The 21,543-nt window shown below is 41.6% G+C and overlaps 1 protein-coding gene across 1 annotated transcript in view; it reads left to right on the top strand.

Annotated features, from left to right (window-relative positions):
* The window catches only part of DST (dystonin), a gene marked incomplete at its 3' end in the record, with an annotated part of 320,121 nt that overhangs the window by 139,734 nt on the left and 158,844 nt on the right, over positions 1-21,543 (top strand). The window contains exon 9 of the mRNA XM_081998014.1: positions 9,977-10,143. Within this exon, the coding sequence (XP_081854140.1) occupies positions 9,977-10,143 (167 nt within the window). The remainder of the gene's footprint in view (positions 1-9,976; positions 10,144-21,543) is intronic.

Here is a 21,543-nt window from a genome sequence, read left to right as displayed (position 1 = left end):
TGGAACAGAAAGTGATTCTCTTTGTGGGGACAGTTTTCATGGTGACAGTCAGAGGCTCACCAAATCTGACAAAACTGAGATATGGTTAAAGGAAGAAGACAAGACGAGTTCAGAGAAACGCTGTACATGGAAGAGGAAATGCTCAGAGGATGGCAACAGGAGGGAATTAGCATTCCTGAAGAAATCTAGTGGTCTTTGTTATGGAAAAGCAGCCAGCGTGGATTCTGCTATCCACATTTTAGGCAGACAATGTGAAGAAACTGGGTTAAACATAACTTTTTGCAGAGTTGTTGAAGATGTCCCAGAAAGCAATAAATCTGAAAAGTTGCATCACTTACTTTCTGCAAGCAAAAGTGATCCACTGCTTGAACAAAAGAGGTTTTATTCTGATGCTGTCCTTTCCCAGTTTCCAAAAGAAAAAGCATTATTTAGCATTCCACCAAACAGGAGCAAGGTAAATATTTTGGCACAGTACCTTATATTTGAAAGACAGCTAAGAATAAGTACTGGAACAGTATTTTTACTGTTATAAAAATATCTTTGCTTTGCTATGTATAAGCCTTTTACACATGCTATGATACTGCAGGTAGTTACAGGACAGAACATATTACTTCATCTTTTTCACAGGTTAAGTAATACCTCAGTACTTCAGGAATGTTGATATATGCTTGTGCTGTTTTGCTGTCTGTAGTTTGATTTGTGTCCTAATTTAGGAAACAGATTTTCATGCTAAAATGCTTCTAGAAGGTGGAGTGAATTTTAGAGAGTTGTTTAAGTTCACATTCAGTATCTGCAGTAAATTTTCTTATCAACTCTTACAGTCTTGTAATTCCTTTGGGTCTTGTATCAAGGAAAGGAATATTTCTAATTCTTTTCAGTTATGGCCAATAGGAACTGAAGAAAAATAGAAATATGTAGGCAGCTTGAAATAGAAAAAGTGAACGTAAGTCATGTTAATAATGCTCTTACACTTCTTTTAAAAGGTCTTTCCTCCCAAACTGTCTGTATGTGCTATTAACATTAATTATTGAAATTCCATCTTCCTCCGAGAGTAGGGTTATTTTACTTTTACAGTAAAAGAAACCGAAGTATGAGCTTAGTTGCGGAATATCAGAAGGAAAGCAAATTTTTGTCTGTTGGTATCCGTGCTTACCAGCTCAATCCCTATTACCAGTTCTGCCCCACTCATCTTCAGCACAACTGAAATCTGTAAGTGTGGGTCAAATGCTGGTACCAGGATCTGGTCCAAAATTGATTCCCCTTGCTCAACAGGGACATCTGAGCTTTGAGTTGAGTCAACAGAGGGAATGGACATATGCCAAAGGTACTCTTTCCAGCAAAGACCTAACTACACTTCTGTTGTTTATATAATTTCCTTTAGTAACAGGAATCAAATTATTTTTTTTTCTGAGCTTAGTTTTTAAATACAGATAACACACCCAATTACAACAACACAGTACACTTTAGTACAAATAGCCTCCTAATACACCCGGAGATCTTTGCCCTCTTAATCTCAGCTGGAATTCAGGAACAGCTTAGGGATGTTCTTTGATTTGAACAAAACGTCATCACTGAGTAAAAGAGTATGAGACCTTGTCTGTTCAGCCAAGCATAGCCGCTTTTCCCTGTATAATCAGAGTAATACAACTTCTAATATTGCTTCAGTTATTACTCCAACCAGGCATATACCCCTTGTTACCACAGGGGGAGGGGAGGAAAAAAATGAGGCTTTTGTCAAGCACCTACTTCAATACTGAGACTTGTGCTGGCAATATTGATAAAAAACTGCATAATTGTATAAATATGAAATCTATTGACAGAACAAGCTAAACACCCAAGTTGCTGAAATGTCTGGTTTTCAGTTCAGTTCCCTTTCTCCACCCCAGATTTTGAGTATAAGCAATTTTAAGAACACCTAGCTTTGACCTGAAAACAAATCCAGGAAGAGGACTTAGATTTCAGACTCTAGCTAATTTTACAAAGTCATGACCACTTTCCTTTTGATTGCTTGAGAACTAAATAAGTATTTGCGTGTCTTGTATTTCAGTATAAAACAGTAAAGCTGTTATTTATACAAATCCATAGAGTTCCTGTTATCAGCCTGAGTTGATGCACAAAGTTTGCGGTTACCAGTCTCATTTTGTACCATTTTCTTTACGGTAATTACAGAGATTAGTAGCATCCACTCACCTTGTCAGCTTACCTATGCTGTAATGTACTCTCAGCTTACATAGTGCCTCAGGTGTGTCTGGTATTTGAAAGCCTGTTGGCTTTTCAAACTGAGACACAGACACCGGAGAAGACTCATTCAGTTGGGTAATTTGCACTGTAACAAAGAGACCACGTTTTACCCTCTGAAACGGCATAGTCCTCACTACTGGAATATGTCCTTTGAGTTTCTTTCTGTGGCACGTCTTACGCATGTAACACAATTAGGATTTTGTGTTCAAATACGTGCTACCACATTATCTCTGTTTTCCTATTTGCAAAAGCCAGGGAAGCAGGGTGTTCTGAAGCTTCGTTCCTGACTGCTCACTAATAGCTGTGAGAGAAAAGGTTTTTACTCTCTGCAAGGGCCTAATTTCTACAGCCCTTGTTCCTAATACAGGAAGGTGACTTCCTCAGGCAAGATATGCTCCAGTACCCTTCTAACTCAGGGCTGTCCTAGAGCAGATGGCAGTTTGCATTAAGGTCCAGAAGTTGTGAATCAAGACTGAAACAGGCTTCCTGCAGCAACTTCCCCTTCTCAGTGATGTTTTAGCCCAATGCAGGTGGAGTAAAAAAAATCAAAGCTGTAGTTTTAGCTTCTCTGCAGGGGATATGGCCACTGTGGTATTTGATGTCTCCTGTTGAAACAAGCCGTGGTTTTCATTCAGTAGCAGCAAAAGATAGCTACCAGCTGGTGTTACCACCAGTTTTTGGTGTCTGTCAGCTTGTGTTGAAACCAGTGACTTATGTGTATCACGTTAGCAATCATTACCGTTATTCTTCCAATCCAATTTGTGGTAGTTTCGGTTCCGGTTTATGGATGTAAATGTTTTTTAGAAAAACGTGTCTAATATATAAACAGAATCACTCATCTACTTCCAGTACTCAACTATTGTCTTGGCTGGAAGTTCCTCAGCTGTTTTTTTGCCATGCATCTACATACTGTTTCATACAGTGGATTTCTTATCTCATCTACAGTACTACTAATAATCTGCAAGAAGAAAAAAACATGTATTTGAGTCAGGTTAAAGGCAATATACTTGCTTTTATATTAAAAAATGCAGATTATTTGTAATCCATATTCAGTAGAATATTTCTGGCTAAGTAACCATCTTGTATTTGAGTCAGGTTAAAGGCAATATACTTGCTTTTATATTAAAAAATGCAGATTATTTGTAATCCATATTCAGTAGAATATTTCTGGCTAAGTAGCCATCTATTTATTATTGCGGTTATTGCAAATAGTTGCAAGATCACAAGACACCTTCCAACTATGTCCGCCATCACACAATCTTGTATTATCTATTCATGTAGTACAGTTAAGGGAGAGAGAAATGTCAGTTGGTCTTTGGGAATGTGACTTGCAGGGCAAAGATGCAAAAGTCGGGAGTTTTGCTTAACTGGCATAGTATTGTTTGCTTCCCTGTAACACTCAAAAGAAACAGGTGCAATCCACCTTAAATACTGGTGAATGAAGGACATCTATAATCATCGATGAAACTACAAAACTAGGGCTGGAAACGTTCTGGACAGGTCATATAGGTCATCTCTGTACCTGAAGTCTAGATAACTTAATGGAATCCATTCTTAACTGATACTTACTCTTCTGTGTCTGCCTTATTGGTGGTTTCGCATGCGTCCTTCCTTTATTCTGTTGCTTACCTGTCTTTTGTATTAAAAAGTGGTTTTAGCTGAAAACACATACTCTCACTTTAAGCTCATTAGGTCTTTTCCCATCCCAGAAAAGTTGATTTATTTCCTTTTTTGCAACAGCATTTTACATATTTGAAGACTATTATCACATCCTCTCTTGGTTTTCTTTTCTTTAGACTAAATAAACCAAGTTTTTCAATCTTTCCTAAGAGGTCATGTATCTTTAGATTTTTGTCATTCTTGGTGTTCTCTTTCGATCTACTTCAACGGATCTAATATTTTTGAAGGGTGTTGCTCAAAGCTGGACATGCAGCTCCACACAGCCTTGTGAGAGCTGAATAGGAGCATTTGAATTGATGGTCAAATGGAAACTCACAAAGTCCAACTGTAATGTCAGGGGAGATGACTTCTTGTGATCACATGCAAGTCCAAATTCCATTTGTATAACTATACTTCCATCAACATGCTGTCAACAGTCTTCTTCACACAGAACACATAGTAACTATTTAGCTTAGTGGAGAATAGCATTTCAAAATCTCTCCATATTCATGTCTTCAGACTTTTCTGGTTTAGGGCTAGCTGATATCATAATACATTTCATTATACATCATACATCTCTAGCCCATTATATGCTTCTGTGCAGTTAAGTACATTATGTTAAGTACATTATGTCAAGTTTGCACTTGCTTCAAAACATTTGGGATAAGATGGAATTGGAGGGAAGACTTCTTCGTATCTACACTAGTCTTGCTCTTGTTCTGTTTGCACTGTAAAAAATGAGCCACAGGAATCCAGCAGCACTGTTAACCTCGTTTGGAAGGTGTGCTCTGCTCTGCTCTTTAGACTCAGAACTGCATCACTGAAATCAGTGCAAGCAAAGAGCTTGAGACTTTTTGGTGTATGGATGTTGTATACTGTGTGATGTAGACGCAGAGCAAAAACACTTGCAGTAGCAGAGGTGAACTAATTCTCCCAGTTACAAACAAGAAGTAGAGTACTTAGTGCCAATTAAGACTTTGATTCTGAAATACAAGGGCTGTGCAGACAATTACCTCTGTCACTTTTTCTTGCACAACTTGTAATTCACAGGCTTTGAGATAATTTGGAGAACTGAATCTCTAGCAACCAACTGTTCAAATTCATGCAAACTCAATAATTTGTTCCATGCTTAAGGAGCAAATGTCCTCTAGTAACAGCTTGTAGTGGATAAATGATAGGCTTGTGGGATATAAGAATGAAAGGTTCACATAAACTGTTTGCTTTGAAGGACAAAATTTGAATAGTGAAAGGTTTGATCGCCCCTTAACTTATTTTCTATTCTAGTATTCCTAATTTAGTAGTCCTTCTTTTTCTTGCCTGTGGCAAATGATGTTATAAATATTGATGATAATGCAGAGTTGGTAGATGAGTATCTATATGGTCCTTAGGGGTTATCAAAGGAAAGATGTTTCTATTTCTCTGATGCCTTACTTTGTGGGGGTAGTATCTTACTTGTTGAATAGTTCCAAGTTAATATGGCATCTTGCAAAGTAGAGCCCATGTTTGTGAGTGTAATAAAATATAGCTCTTTGACTCACCATTTTCCTCTTTTAAAATATGAATTCAGTGTTTATAAAAAAGTCTGAAATCTTATCTTTGGAATATGAGATACTTTATTTAGAGAACAGAAGTTCTCAGATTGTTTCAGGTCTCAGGCTAATGTTAGTGTTCCTTAAGCTGTACTGAAACAGGCTACCTCCTTGAGTGGAAAGCAATTTCAGTTTTTAAACCCTGTCTAGTCTATTCCTTTTTCTTCAGATGGCAAGCTACGATGCCAAATGGTACTTGAAGGATTTTGGATTGAAAACATGTTGATCTTAGGGTAATGAGCTGCATTCATTAAAAGTAGCAAGGAGGACCCTGGGAACTACTGACCCATCAGCCTCACCTCTGTGCCTGGGAAGATCATGGAACAGATCCTCCTAGGAGCTATGCTAAGGCACAGGGAGGACAGGGAGATGATTCGAAACAGCCAACATGGCTTCACCAAGGGCAAGTCCTGCCTGACCAACATTGTGGCCTTCTATGATGGAGTGACTACATCGGTGGAGACAAGGGAAGAGCTACCGATGTTGTCTGTCTGGACTTCTGTAAGGGCTTTGACATTGTCCCCCACAACATCCTTCTCTCTAAATTGGAGAGATGTGGATTTGATGAGTGAACTGTTGGGTGGATGAGGAATTGGTTGGATGGTCACACCCAGAGGATAGTGGTCAACGGCTCAATGTCCACATGGAGATTAGTGGTGAGTGGTGTCCCTCAGGGGTCTGTACTGGGACCAGTACTCTTTAATGTGTTCATCACTGACATGGACAGTGAGATTGAGCACAGCCTCAGCAAGTTTGCACATGACACCAAGCTGAGTGGTGTGGTTGCCATGCCTGAGGGAGGGGATGCCATCCAGAGGGACCTGGACAAGCTCGAGGAATGGTCCTGTGTGAACCTCATGAGCTTCAACAAGGCCAAGTGAGCAGGGTCCTGCACCTGGGTCAGGGCAACCCTCAGTATCAGTATAGGCTGGGGGATGAAGGGATTGAGACCAGACCTGCCAAGAAGGACTTGGAGGTACTGGTGGATGAAAAGCTGGACATGAGCCGGCACTGTGCGCTCACAGCCCAGAAGGCCACCCGTATCCTGGGCTGCATCCAAAGGAGTGTGGCCAGCAGGGCGAGGGAGAGGATTCTGCTCCTCTACTCTGCTCTGGTGAGACCCCACCTGGAATCCTGCATCCAGCTCTGGAGCCCTCAGCACAGGAAAGACATGGACGTGTTGGAGTGGATCCAGAGGAGGGCCACAGAAATGACCAGAAGGATGGAACACTTCTTTTCTGCGGACAGGCTGAGGGAGTTGGGGTTGTTCAGCCTGGAGAAGCAAAGGCTCCAGGGAGACATTCTTGCAGCCTTCCAGTACTTAAAGGGGGCTTAGAAGAAAGATGGGGACAGACTTTTTAGCAGGGCCTGTAGTGGTAGGACAAGGGGTAATGGTTTAAAACTAAAAGAGGGTAGATTTAGACTAGACAGAAAGAAGACATTTTTGACAAGGAGGGTGATGAAATTCTGGCCCAGGTTGCCCAGAGAGGTGGTAGATGCCCCATCCCTGGAAACGTTCAGGGTCAGGTTGGACGGGGCTCCGAGCAACCTGATCTAGTTGAGGATGTCCCTGCTCCTTGCAGGGGCGTTGGACTAGATGACCTTTAAAGGTCCCTTCCAATCCAAAGATACTATGATTCTATGAAATGCGTTTTTTATCCATCCAAAATTTGGACTACAAGCTTGCCTAGTGGTCACTTTTCAGAATAAGAAATATTTTCCTTGTGTTTGTGTCCATAGCTACAAATGTTTGTGTGTAACAACAGATACAAGTACGACCTTCAGAAGTTGCCTTGATGGCTGAAATCACTTGTTGCCAGAGGAATCTAATGTGCACTCCAACATGCTGCGTTTGCACTCTCTGCAGTCTGAAATGTACATAGCTGTCGCCGGTCAATGAACCGTGGAGGAGGCTAAAGGTTTGAACTTAGCAGTAAGGAATGGCCATTAGAAAATTACGTTAGTAGCTGGCTTAGTTAGGATATATTAAAAAACTTGATACTTAGGGAATACACACAGAGGACTTTCTGAAAATGACAAGGAAAAAATTATAGGTTGGGGTTTTTTTTGCTAGACATCTGGCACTTCAGATGATGTCATCTCTTTCAGAAGCGTTGTCTGGGTAAGTGGTAAATGGTTGACTTAATTTATATTGTGGTCTGGTGGTTCTGTGATGAATCGAAACTAAAGCTACTGAAAAAATATTTTGTTTGCTTTCTTGCTTTGAAATACCAAAGAATAAAGGGAACCAACAGGAAGGAAATCTTACAGTGCAGATGAGTTCCCTAGTTTTTTACAAGAAAATTTTCAGAGAGATTTTAAGTTGGTCTTTTGCCATATTGTATTCCTTGTTGTTCTCACTTACAAGACTCATACCGTCTGTATTTTGTGTGATTTCATGTAGTAATTACTCCAGGCAGGAGTAATAGAAATTTATAGACAATCACAGCTGCACATGTTTCTCTTCAGTGTTTTAAACAAAACAGTTTTTTTTTTTCTCTTTTTAAAAAAATGTGCAGTGTTGAAGCTGGAGACAATAGGATGCAAAAAATGCTGTCAGATCTTAGGAGGTATTTATGGGCTAGTTGAACAGTTAAAACTACTTTGCTTTTTGGCATTGGTGCCTGTGTCTTCTTCCCCTTAGATTTCCTTAGAGCCAGCAGATATGATGCCCTGTGATAAGTATCTGAAGAACTGCTTTCACAACTTGGTGTTCTGTGGATACTTGCGTAGAAAATAATGTAAATTAATTTGTTCTGTGTATGGCTGTAAATTTCCACGTCCCCTGGAAGTGTGAAAGGTGATTAAACAGAAATCGCAGAGAGCACTGCAGCAGCTACGTTGCCCTGACATCTCCAAGGGCTCTTCTTTAGTCCCCTGTTTCCTCATGCTTTCCATCACCTCCTATTAGGCATAGACATAGTAGCATCAGTAGGAAAGCTGCATCTCTGTTCCTGGCACAGTGTTTTGCGTGGCTTTAATGTGAGAGAAAACCATAATTTCCAGCCTAGCCTGTCTGAATTCCCCCAGGAAGAGCCCAGACAGAAGATACCTTTGCGTGCAGAGATTTCAAGGCCAGGAGGCACCTTTATGACCATCCCATCTGACCTCATGAACGTAGCTCCCTGGTTTACATTAGAACAGGATTGCTGGAATTGGCACAGGTCCAGAGATAAGCCTCTTCTGCAGCTAACTTGAGCACCTACCTCGCCCCAAAGGTGTCAGTGGGCAAAACTGCCCTGTGCCCTGGCCTCAGGCTGGCTCCGCAGCCAGAGCAAACCTCTCTCTCCCACAGTCCTGGGTGTAGGCTTGTGCAGCATGGCCTCTTCCAGGTGGGCTCACGGGTGCTTGGTGTTGACCAACACATCCTGGCGTTGTCTCGAGCCCTCTTGCCTTTGCCCAAGCACCTCAGCCTGCTTGTTGTAACGCCCGAGCTACGGTACATGGGTCCGTATGTAGTGCCTCATGGTGCCTGGGTTCTTGGTGTTCTTCATAATAACATATTGTCTGTTGTTTGGAAAAGTGGTAAAAGGTGGACATTTAGAAGAGAGACAGCAAGTGATAGTACTTTCTCTATCAAGGCATGTCTTCTTTTGGTTCTGTCTTGAAGTTCAGATTTACTTTGAGTACATTTTCTATAATATGAGGTGCAAGCAGTGCATGTGCAAATTAGGGAAATGTCTGCTTCATATTTGTACAGTGGTAGTTTTCTGAGCAAATTGACTGAACTTCATTAGGGAAGAATTCAATGTACTGGAAAGTAGTATTTGTATGTAAAATTCCCAATGCTTTTCCTGCTTTCCCTGACATGAAGTTGGCAATGCTTAGATGATACAAAACCAAACCTTCTGTATTGGGCAAAATTTTTATTTAAAATTTTTCAGTCTTTCAGTCATTCCAAAAATGCTTCTCAGAAGATTTTATGCTAAAACCATTATTATCAGCTTCCACTGTAAATGACTGTTTTGTTACTGAATTCCAGAACAGCATATACTATAAATTAACCTGTTTTAAGAGAGGAACATTGTAGCTAACTAAAGTAGGAATAATATAATACAGATATTATATAGGTGTGACTATATTACATAGAAAACACACTGTTTTTTATATATAATTATATAACATTTATGTATAATAGCTATAATATATAAAATAGATTATTATTCACATTATCAGCATAAAATAGACATAGTTAAGTGTTTTTCATTCTGTAATAGTATTATATTGTTCTCAGAAATTAAGAGGCTGAGAACTATCTGACAGGAAAATTGCGAAGCTATGAATTTTGTATTTCATATTGAAGACATTAAGAGTGCATAAGGATAAGACATGAAAGAATATTAATACAGTACATAAATAATCATAATTTTCATGTATGCAGATATCAGACAGAAGATTCTACAGTAACACAGAGTCGTTTTCTGCAATATTTTAAACACTATTATGGGTTAGATGAAATTATAATATTTACATTAACTTTATTTTAGATATCTGATATCCATGTTACTGGAGAGTCAGAGGACATGTCTGCTAAAGAGAGACTGCTCCTGTGGTCACAGCAGACAACCGAGGGTTATGCTGGAATATGTTGTGAAAATTTCACTACCTGCTGGCGTGATGGAAGATTATTTAATGCCATCATTCATAAATACAGGTAAGTACTCCATTTGTTCTCTTGGAAAATGTTAATTACAGTATTTTAATGTAAAATAGAGAGAGGGCTCTGTGGTTTATGCCTGTAATAGCACTGGAGCTGTGGAGATGACACTGGCCCTTCCTGGGCAATTCACTACTCTTTGCAGCGAAAGGGTGCCTCATTCACCCTTGCGTGTCCCTCCTTCCTCAGAGGAGCAGCTCCATGAATCCTGCACATCTCTCCTGGGGCACCTTCAGGCTGCTGAGAAGAATGTCCTCAGGGTTGTCTTCTCCACAGTCCCTTTTTGTCATACTGACATTTAAGTATAGGCAGGGTAGAGGCAGAATTGACCACCAAAGTCCAAAACTGCACTGCTGGTGAATGCCATCAACTACTGCATGACCTGAAATATGCCCGAGTTCCCTGTATTCTTCCCTGTATGACCTTACCATGGCCCTGGAGCCTAGAGCTTCTTCAGTGTTTCTGCTTGGAGCCCAGAGCTACTCTGAGATGCGTCTCCCATAAAATGGCAGGGTATTTCATGGAAAATGGGACCAGCTGGCTTGAAAGTTCTCAGTCTGAGAAGGGAATTGAGTTACTGTATGCTTTTGTGACTACACTCTTACAAAGTCTTACAAAGCTAAAGGGTACAGTATGTTAACTTGAAATACAGTTGAAGATGTCTACGGACAAGAGAAGATTTCTAATTCTGAATTCTAAGAACAGATTTGTCTTGATAAAGCTGGCTTTGGCGTCAAAGCTCCCCAGGGGAACAAGATTTAAGATCATTGCTATGCTCAGTGTTCCCTCTTGGTTGGCACCATCTCTCTGTTTTTGTACATTTTTTTTGTCCCTGAATTGAATAGGTTTGTGTCTTAGCGGATGACATGGGAGAGTATTGTGGCCACTGGGCTAATTAGCGTGTGCTGACTTGTCCCTCACTGTGCAACTTTCTGGGTTTTATAACAGAACGTGTAGTTTGTGCTGTAAGCCCTGGGGCATATCATAAGGAAGTTTGAGGGTACATGACTTCCTTGGTATTATCCCAAAGGAGTGTCCCAAGTAGAGACAAATTTGGTATATTTTAATGCAGCTCCAGGGAACAGACCCTGAGCAGATTATTCTGTTCTTGGATTTCCTCTTGTGGAACCATTGGCTCACCACAGAAAGAAGCCTAGGCAGAGCCAACATGCACATGGTACGGGGGCTAGGATGCTAAAGTAACATGGACGATGAGTCAAACAGATGCAGGTTCTTCCTCACACACTGTGTAGAGAGGCTGTAAGCATAACATACAGTGCTCTTGAGTCCTAGAGCAGTTTGCTATGGCACTGCATAACTTCACAGTAAAATGAAGCTGCATCTGAATCAATGAGGTCTTTTTCTGACTATGCTTCTGTTCTGGGTAGCCCGTCAGGGAAGAGGTGCGTGCCAGCAAGAGAGTCTTCTTTTAGTAATATTGGCAAGACAAAGGGAAATAGCTGGCAAAAGACTAGGCTGTTTTACTTCAGGACGGAGCAGCCAAAAGAATGAACATAACACAGGCAAGTATTTGAAAAAGTAAACAATCTGAAAGATACAGAGAGAGAGGAGGGAAAAAAGGAAGGAGCTTAATGAGATGTAATAATGGAAAATATTTCCCAGGGCTTCTTCAGAGCCTTATACCACTTACATAGAGCAGTGTAGCCTTCCAGCTCAGCAACTGGTAGTTGTGGTATATATCAGTTAATAAGTAATGAAAAACTTGAATTCTGTCCTCTGGCTGTGCGAATGTTAATGCCTTGGGACGTGACTGAGTACTGGCAGTTGCTCTGCTGGAGCAGTGTTTGTGGCAGCGCTCCGTGAGCTTCGTTCGCAGCGTTTCAGCAGCAAAGCACAGGCAACTTCGACATGAGTGCATTGCACAAAGAAGATGATTCAATGGCTGAGGAGCAGAGTCCCCATTTTGTGTGCTTCTGTGCCAGTTTCCGTTTAGCTTATCCTCTTCCTGTAAACATAACTTCTCCACTTAAGGATCCCGTGTGCTTCCCTGGAATGTTTATCGTCCTTATCTGATGTCTTTTTGCTGTGAGAGGTTACAGGTTCTTGGACTCTGTCTTGCTGATTAAATCAATGAGATTCTTCCACTGATTCCAGTGAGCTCCCTATGTTTCTTTCCTTTGCCACTTTGTACCATTAAAACAGAGATAATAATTTCCAGCTATTGCTCACAAGATAGGAATGATCTTCCCAAACAGTTGTCCGATATTTTTAACTACAGTGTTTTACTCCAGAGAGCTCTTTTAAAGCTTGGTTTGTGTTCTGAGCAGTAAGTAGGTTAAACACTAAAAAAATACGCACATTTCTGGCAGTGATTCTCCATATGCTCTTTCTGTTTTAGTAGCTCGCAGTTTGCAGGCACAGGTGGTCTCAGGAGCCAGGCTGAGCGTCCTGCGGATGCTGCCGGCTGGTGTGCTTCACCATGGTGGGCGACCAGGGGTGTCTGCTCGGGCGGTGGGGTGGGACTGCGGTGCTGCCACCGCGGAGCATCCCCGTGGGTGCACGTCTGTCAGTCGTGGTGCAGCGTGGCAGCCCCTCCTGTGCCAGGTACGCCGTGCTCGTTGGAGATACCTCTCCTTACGGAAGCACCATGCACGCTGGGGCCAGGAGGAGCATCCACTCTCTGCAAGTGGGGATGGGGCTCTTCAGCGGGGACGCGACTACCAGTCCTGGAAGGGATTTAAATGGACCCAGACCTAATTTTTAAGAGGATGACATTTAGTGCTGTGACAGTAATAACCAGAAGGCTCGGAAATACCCAGGCATGTTAATGGTATCTAGAATTGCAGTTGTACTGAGCGGCAGTAAGCTGTACGTTGGGTGGAGAGCGTACGCTTACCCGTGTCAGCGCACAGAGATGGGGGCTCCCCATGGAGGGTCTGTGAGGGCAGGGCTCGTCCCGCTGCCCCAGGCAGGAGCAGGGCAGCTGGGCGACACCAGGGCAGCCCCAGCCCCGGGCATCGGGCACCTCCCTGGGGGTGGGCTGAGGGTGGGCCTGGCACAGCACTGACACCACAGCTGGGAGGCCTTTTCTGGATGCACCATCGAGAACACAAGCCGTATGGGTCCAGTATGATCACAGAATCACAGAGTCATTAAGGCTGGAAAAGACCTTCAAGATCATCAAGTCCAACCATCAACCCAACACCACCATGCCCCCTAAACCATGTCCTGAAGTGCCACATCCACATGTTTTTTGAACACTTCCAGTGATAGTGACTCCACCACCTCCCTGGGCAGCCTGTTCCAATGCTTGACAGCCATCAGTGATCGGTCATCTGTGACATCTGTCGCTGTCCAGTTCTAGGTGACAGGACTGGAGTGACAGGTTATAATTACCTCCTTTCCAGGCATAAGTGATTTTTAAAATCGCAATTATGCGCCAGCTTCAAGACTTAAGGAAATCGCTGAGGCTATGGAGAGCTGGGCAAGGAGCTGGGCTGTGAATCGGTCACCAGCGGGCAGGGAGCCGCTCCCCTCGGCGGGGCTGACAGCCCGCCTGCTCTGAACGGCGGGTGAGAATTGTTTCATCTGGGCTGCTGGTAGCAGTCTCCGTTTTTTTTCTGCCCCAGCAAAGGATCCCAGCACCTTTTGGTGAAAGCCCCCTAAGATTTATGATACAGAACTGCATGGATTTGCCATGGCTCCCTGCTCCCTCCCATGGTGCGTGGGAGAAGCAAGATAAGGCCGACTTTTCCCTGGCACAACTAACTGTAGTATCCACTGTGGCACCTCGGCGGAGATCGGCGGGCCGGTGTACGGCAGCCGGGCGAGCCGGGCGCATCCCCGTCTCCCTGCCCCGTGTGTGCCTGCAGCCGTGCTGGCAGCGCTCCGCTTCCAGCGCCGAGCTGGGGGATGCGGGCGGCGTGCGGGCGCCGGATCACACGCGCTCAGTCACCTGCTCTCCTGAGCAAACGCAGGGAACGTGTTTTCCTTCCTCTCGAGCAGCAAGGGTTAGGCTGTCAGAGCTTTTCATAAGGGCCGTCAGTCACTTTCTCTTTTTCTACTGGTAAGAGATGTTGCGGTGTTCTTTAAATCAAGGAAAGTAATTTTATGAATGACAGCAATGAGAGGAAAAAATGACTCTATTTAAGGTATTTGACTTCATATACAACTTGATTTTTTCCCTCCAGATTTAGGAAAATGTAATTTGTTTTTTTGTGAGAAGGTTACGTATGTTATCAGAAGATTAATTGAAGTTTACGCGGCTGAACTTTTTAAGAGTATATAGAGCTTCCATTTTAAAACATCCTGTCCATAATTAAATCCCTGGGTAATGAATGGGGTTCCACACCAGCCTCAAGAAGAGGCCTCAGGGAGCTCCATTGCAGGCCCTGGATTTTGCTTTTTCTGTTGTTATTCTGTATGAGTATTTGTTCTTTTATAGAAAGACCAAATAGAATTATAAAATTAAAAAGTCAGTTTTAAAACTGAACATTACCAGGTTTGTTAACTTTATGATTTTATTTAAATATATAATCTTTCAGACTCTTTTTTGAACCTCCACACCTTTCTCTGGATGTGAGATCAAGTCCATTAGTGAAAGCTACAGGTATGCCCAGGAAATTCGAGAACGTCTCATCTATTACATGATTGGCCTTTTGTAGCTTATTTTTTCATTGAAGACATGTGTTACTTGCTTCAGTGTGTTGTGTTGGAAGAAATCTTACTTCAGGCAGTTTAAAAAGTACGTGATGTTTCTTTCATACCATCATACCATACGTAGCAAAAACCCGTAAGCCAGACTTCAAAGTTTGACGCTGACTTTAATCAGCATGTAATGCCCAGATTTTCCTGGAGATACTGCTGTCTACACATTGCAGTCTTCATCTTGCAGCTCTGTCATGTATGTCTAGTCATTAGACTGTATTTTAGGTAAATGCTCTTGAGTTGTGTTTTCATTTTCTTATGTACTTGCCTTTTGCTCAGGAAGAAGAAAAACTCATTTTTTAGAACTGTATCCCATTGTTAAAATACATAGAAACAGTTGGTGTTTATAGACAGTGAAGGCTGCTCTTCTTTCATTAGGGGTTGCATGCCACATTGGAGCTAGTAATCTAAATTATAGATCTACATCACACTTTGCACATACCTTTATTTTAAAGCAAAGCAAATTAAAATAAAAAGTTATACCAAACTAACAAGCTGCTTTTTTTGACCTCAGACTGCCCCGTGCCTTTGGTACATAAGGACTACAGACAATTTCACTTAAAAAGTGCCTGAAAATGCAATTTAAGAAATAGCAAAAATTAATAGCTGTAAGATTTACAGTTAAATGGCACCTGTAGACACTTCGTTAAGGACAGTGGCTACGGATACTCAGGGAACAGACATGGTTACAGACCAGCTCATCTTACTTTCTGAGGAGAAAACGTGAAGTATGGAGGATACGAAAAGATTAATGTCAGACATGCACGCTTTTTGTAACAATGTGTGCAATCCTTTCCACATTTTCTTTTTGTATTCTTACAAATTTTATAATGAAGAGGAAATACTTTCTTTTAGCATTTACAAAAGAAATCCCAGCAGGAGCAGTATGTTCTTGTGTAACTAGCTAATAGCGTTTAATGAGTAGCCGCAGTGGTGCCTGTATGGTGAAAAATAGCGTTTGTTCAGGAAGCACTGCGAGCTCGATTACCAGATAAAACTGTATTTTTGAAGATATATTCTCAGGTGTTAGAACTTTTCTTGTAAATGGAGCAAGTTGAGGCCCTGCTCTCGCGCCCCTTTAGGTGAGCAGTACAGCAGGGCTCGTGTCTGCAGGGCTGAACTCTCCCCTCCGCCTCCCAGCCAGGCTGCAGCCTCTCGAGAGCAGCCTCGGGTCAGCGTTGTCCCTTAACTGGGCTCATGTATTGCCTGGGAGGCTGCGAGTGGCGAAGGGCCATGGTCACGGTCATGGAAGGACTAGCAATTAAGGAGCCATGCGCCCTTGATCTGGGCTTCTGTACGCTTTCAGCATAGCCATGTCCAGTTGTGTCCGGACTTTCAGGTGAATTTCAGCAACCGTACAACATGGGAAAGACACTGGTTAGGAAAAAAAGTGGATAAACTGTGTTTAGGTCAGGCAGAAGTCTGACAAGAAAGCAGGACTGTAGTACACACGTGAAGGGTTTGAGACAAGAAAACAAGTGAGGTTGTTTCATGTAATGGTAAACCAAGGCTTGCCGAGACCACATGCAGACGGTTGTCTATGAGTTTTGGCACCACCTAACAAGAATGATAAGTACTAGAAATGCTGCTCAGAGGTCAAGCGGTGGTAGAGTTCAAAGGGGTGCATTTTAAACACGAGTTTAAAGAAAAATGTTTTTTACTGTATTGTTAAATAAATGTGAGGATCTGAACCAAAGGAGCCTTTGCTACTGGTAATCTTTGTGCCAGACCTTAACGACACCTGTAGTTTTAAGTTGTATACAGTTTGGAGAGAGAGTGAGGAGAAAATGGGTATTACTCCCAATTGAAAAAGGAACAGAAGCTTATAGTGAATGCAGCCCAGAAAGAGTGTAGGTACACTGGGTGCTTCATGGGGGGGAAGAGGAATAGGAGCTGCAGCAAAGAGCGTGTACCCAAAGGAAGCAGCTGTGTGACAGCTCCGTAAATGCCAGATAAAGTGAAACAAATTTTCCAGGGTCACAGTGCTTTTCTTTTGAAATATTACTGTCGTAACTCTGTACACTTTCAGAATTAACTAAGTGGATGGTTTTTTGGAGTGTGGTATAGCAGGGAGCAAGCTCGATGCCTGCCTGCTAAATAACTGGTCTGGTTTAGAACAAGCTGTTTCAACCTTACCTAGGACGATTTGCCATGTATGTATAGTTAGTTGAACACTAAGGTCCTGGCCAGCAGTGCATGTGGCATCCCTCTGATGTTGAAACATGTTGCAGCTGATCAGGTACTGACATGAATACATTCCTTAAGGGGAGGGATAGTGACGCCTCGATTTGCAGTAACACGTTGAACACCCTCAGGGAATGAATGAGAAAGAAACTAAACATTACACAGTGTCAAGCCTTAGAATGCTAGGGGATATGTTTTAAAGGAAGAGATTAGTTGGGTCTGCTAGTTTTGGCTTGCCGTTTTGTGACTCGTAATTTATTGTTACACAGCTTTCACAAAAAAAAAAAAAAAAAAAAAGTGAGTTTGGTTGTGTGTGTTCCATCCCTGTCCGCCCCCCCTCATTGTTCAGAAGCGGGGTTGCTCCTGTTTTCAACAGTTTTTGTTACGTAGAAGACGAACTTGACATTAAGAACTGGCAAATTGTGAAAAGATAAACAACATTTAAGATGATTAAAAATATTGACAAGCAGACATGCTTTTAATGTTACTTGCCTGAGTATGCATATACTTATAACTAATGGGTTTAGAAATAGCAAGTAACTTCAGCTGCAGTTTAATTGAATGCAGTCAGAAAAATTCTGTGCTGGCTCGTGGTAAAGGCTGTTTTAAAATAGTACTGGAAGCAGGCCTGCAATTTTAAAATCTTGTGTTGTGGTGGTGGTTAGCCTTACTGGGTATTAGATGGAAGACTTCCAGGCAGTTGGGTTGATTAATTTCAGATCTGGACTTAAAATGATCCCTATGTATGTTGTGCTGGATCCTACTGCTAAGTAGCAGCTGAATGAAAGAACAGTTCTCTTTTTGCAATAACTGAGAAGAAAAAAATATGGGGATTAAATCAAAGCTTTTCTCTTGCTTAGGCTGAATGGGAGTAAAGCTAAAAATAAAGCTTTGGACTGAAAGACCAATTTTTTATTCAGATTTCATGTGTCTCTTACTCTTTGATTGGTTAAAGGTGCCAGAAGCCTTTATCCAGAAGGGTATGGTGTCTGAGCAGTGGTGGCGTATGTGCCCGTCATAAATCAGACAGGGAGAAGTCGTGGTCTTCTGGCAATGCCTTTGGCAAATTTGTGGCACATGGAGAACTGGTTGCCTACAAGGGAGGATGTCACAAGGAGCCTTTGGAAAGTCTTTTGAACTCATTGTGGTACCTCACTCTTCTTCCTTTCCCTCTTGGTAACTGTATTAATCCCACTGGGAAGCTAGTGTGTCAGGCAGTCGCTGCTGGGATCTGGAGGGAGTTTTCTCAGGGAGTAGAACAGAAAAATAATTTGGTTGGGTTTCTTAATTGTCTTTTTGGTATTCAAACACTCCCAGGAAAGGTACATTATTTATACTTAGTTCTGCAGATTGCACAGTGTGAGTTGAGGTTAACAGCAATGAGCCTTGTTCCTATTTTAATTTTATCGTAGGCAAAAAATTGGCAAAGGTATTATACCATTACTGGTTTTGTGATGACAAAAACGTCTCGTATGTCAAAGAGAATGTAAAATCTGGTTTTAAAGCTGGTGAAAGGGCTGACTGAGATCCTTTCTAGTTTCATTCATGTGTATACTGAGCTTGAAATCTACATTGCAAACTTACTGCCAAGTTGTGATTAGGGTTTGTTAGGCATGGCTAAAACTGGAACTTGACATTTAACTAATAGGTCTTTGATGTTACAATGCCTCAATTGTGTCTTTAGCTAAATCAATTGGTATGGCAAGTTACAGGTAAAGTTCTGCTGTGCTAACAAAGGTGGGACAGGATGCTTCGATAGGTTTATCAAACTCAGTGTTTGTCAAATCAAGGACATGCACAATAGGAGGAATTAACTGTTTATATTGTTAGGGGCTAAATTAATAAGTAAGGGCACCTGAGGGCTTTTTTTCCTTATTTTTAGTGCAGCTGAAACATTCATTCTTTTTCTATTAGAAGTCTTGATATAACATGTTGGGATGTCTGAAGAAGAGACAGGAAATGTATCTGTAAATAGTGTGCCCCTGTTACAGTATTTCCAGCTCACTATCAGTTGCAGTTGCTTTTTCAGAATTATTCATCGTATCTAAAAATTTATATGAAGAATTATGAAAAAGATACACAAAAGAGAGCTGATGAGTTCAGAACACATGACCATTTTTCAGCTCTTGAGGAAATAGAAAGGCATGATTGTTCATCTTTAGAGAGGCATTGAGTGCAATCTGTAGAGGCACATAAAGTAATGAATAGTACAGGCATTCCTGCCATACCAACACATGAGAAGACAAAACCAAAGAGTGTACAAGTCATAATGATCATGTGAAATACATTAGCACAGTATGTTATTGAGACTGGGGACCTGTGGAGCTTGAGAAAAGAATTTGCCACATACTTGAACAAACAACATGCAGAGCTGTATTCAGCAGCATGCTTTTTGGTTTATCACAGTTGTAAGGATAAAGCTTTTCTTTAATGACAGTTTTCAATTAGAAAATTGTTTGCTTTTTCCCTGAATTCTGAAGTATTGCCTGACTTCAGTGATGACACTGCTCAGATTCATCCAGTTGTTTGATGTATTGGGGTAATCTTTCTGTCACCATGCCATGTGTTAGTTGAAGATGTTATTGTAAAGTCTATGGTTGAACAGTCATTTTGGTTGAACAGTCATTTTAGTCTCACATTTGAGATTACATAAAATATTTTCCATATCTCACCCCTCCAAAAGATATGTCTGAAAAGTAGTCAAACATTTATGTCACTTACTTCAAATAATCTGTATCAGTTGTCCAAGACAGAAGAATTTTAGAAGAAAGAAATATTTATAGAAGAAGATTTATAGATGGATGTATAGATGAAGGAAGATAGAATGAGTACTTTTCATCTGCTTTCATGTTTAAACTTCCAGTCAAGTGCTTAATGATGAGCTACCGAACATGACATACCATGCATCTCTTTAATTATAGTGGTAAAATTTTGGTAGCCTTTTTGAATTTGTTTCATATTAATGGAATGAGAAAGTCTTCAAGGAGTCCTAAGCAAATCTGCAGTAATCATTGTTATCATGTCTCATGTCTGCGAGATTAAGCAATTCTGCGTTTAAAGTGTACAGCATTGCTTTATTTTTCTGCGACTGTCAGCCTCAAAACATTCATGTTCAGTGAGGCAGAACATTTCATGACAGCTTTGCAGTTACCTAAACTTCTACTCAGTACGGTCAGTGGATTTGGCTTGCTCTGAAGTAATTCTTAGATTCTGGATAGCTTGCTGGATAGGTTGCACTGGATGTGTTGGCCAGATTTCCATTGACTACAGACAGAGAGAAATACATATAGACACTTGCATGTATATAGCTAAATTTAGGTGTCTGGATCTGGATCTGAATCTCACCCCTTGTTACCTGCCTCATCCTCATATACATGTAATGGAGGCCTTGTGATCTCAGGAAGTATAAAAGCTGGAGGCTCTCAAATCTTTCTCTGTTCTTTCTTGTCACGTCTGGGTGAATCTGTTAAAAAGAACCAAAACCATTTTCCATGAAAGTTACACTCTACTGTAACTACAGTCCAGTGAATACTGATGATTACTGACGATCAGACCTGGCTGCACATTATTCTGTGCAAACCTCTTTTTCTGGGTGACTCTATTTAATAGTGATGTAGCTATAGATTAAAAGTCCTGCCTGTCCTTTGAGTGACTATTTCCTCTGAAGGACAACTGCAGCTAGTTCTTCTTCGTTTAGATACTCCATCACACTTATGTCCCTGATGTATCTTTCATGTTTAATTTTCTAGCTTTTGTACTCAAATGTTTGTGGGTAGTGTGCAAAACTATCCATCTAGCAGACACATGAGGCCAAGGACCAGGGACAAGGAGCTTCAGGCAAAAAAAGGTCACCTGCTTCAGACGTCTGGTTCAAAACTTACTTTTGCCAGTTGCTGACATTGACATGGAAATCTGTGCTGACATTTCTGTATTGAGGTCTGAGACTGAAGGGTTCTTTCCCAACATAGAGCAAGAAACTCAGTGAAGGTAGAAAAACTCCTCATGTGTGATTGTTGTCCATAGATCCTTCTGAGACAAATCCACAGTTTTATAAGGAATCCAGAGCTTCTGAAACTGGGGTAGCCTAGGGTATAGTGGAAGATCGTGTTGACTCAGGAGTCAACACCATACCTCCTCTCCTCAGCATGGGGTTTTTGACACCAAGGAACCTGCTACAGAGCTTTGTTCCATGTGTCCATATTGTGGTCCTTGATTCTGATGATGGAGAAGATCTGTTCCTTAATGCCACAAAGTCATACCCGCTTGCCATTTTTGAGCAGACACTCTCCTCTTCCTCCTCTGTAAGCAATAAAGACTATGTGGAAGGAAATTTGAATTACCCTGATCCCTGAAACTTGGGTTTCCAAGTTCTCTGAAACTGGGTTACTGCACCCAACTAGTCCTATATAGCCTTTTTTTCCCTGACTCGTGACATCCTTTGTATTGAAGCTCCCACGTGGCGATGGAAAAAAGATCAGGAAAGTAACTGTGGTAGGCACATGGGTACCTCCAACACTGTAACTAGATCTCACAGTCATGACAATG

This window comes from Phaethon aethereus (genome assembly GCF_964289735.1).
Source record: "Phaethon aethereus genome assembly, chromosome: 3".
Classification (NCBI taxonomy): Eukaryota; Metazoa; Chordata; class Aves; order Phaethontiformes; family Phaethontidae; genus Phaethon; species Phaethon aethereus.
The sequence above is the reverse complement of the archived record's forward strand: the minus strand, read 5'-3'. Positions and strand labels throughout refer to the sequence as shown.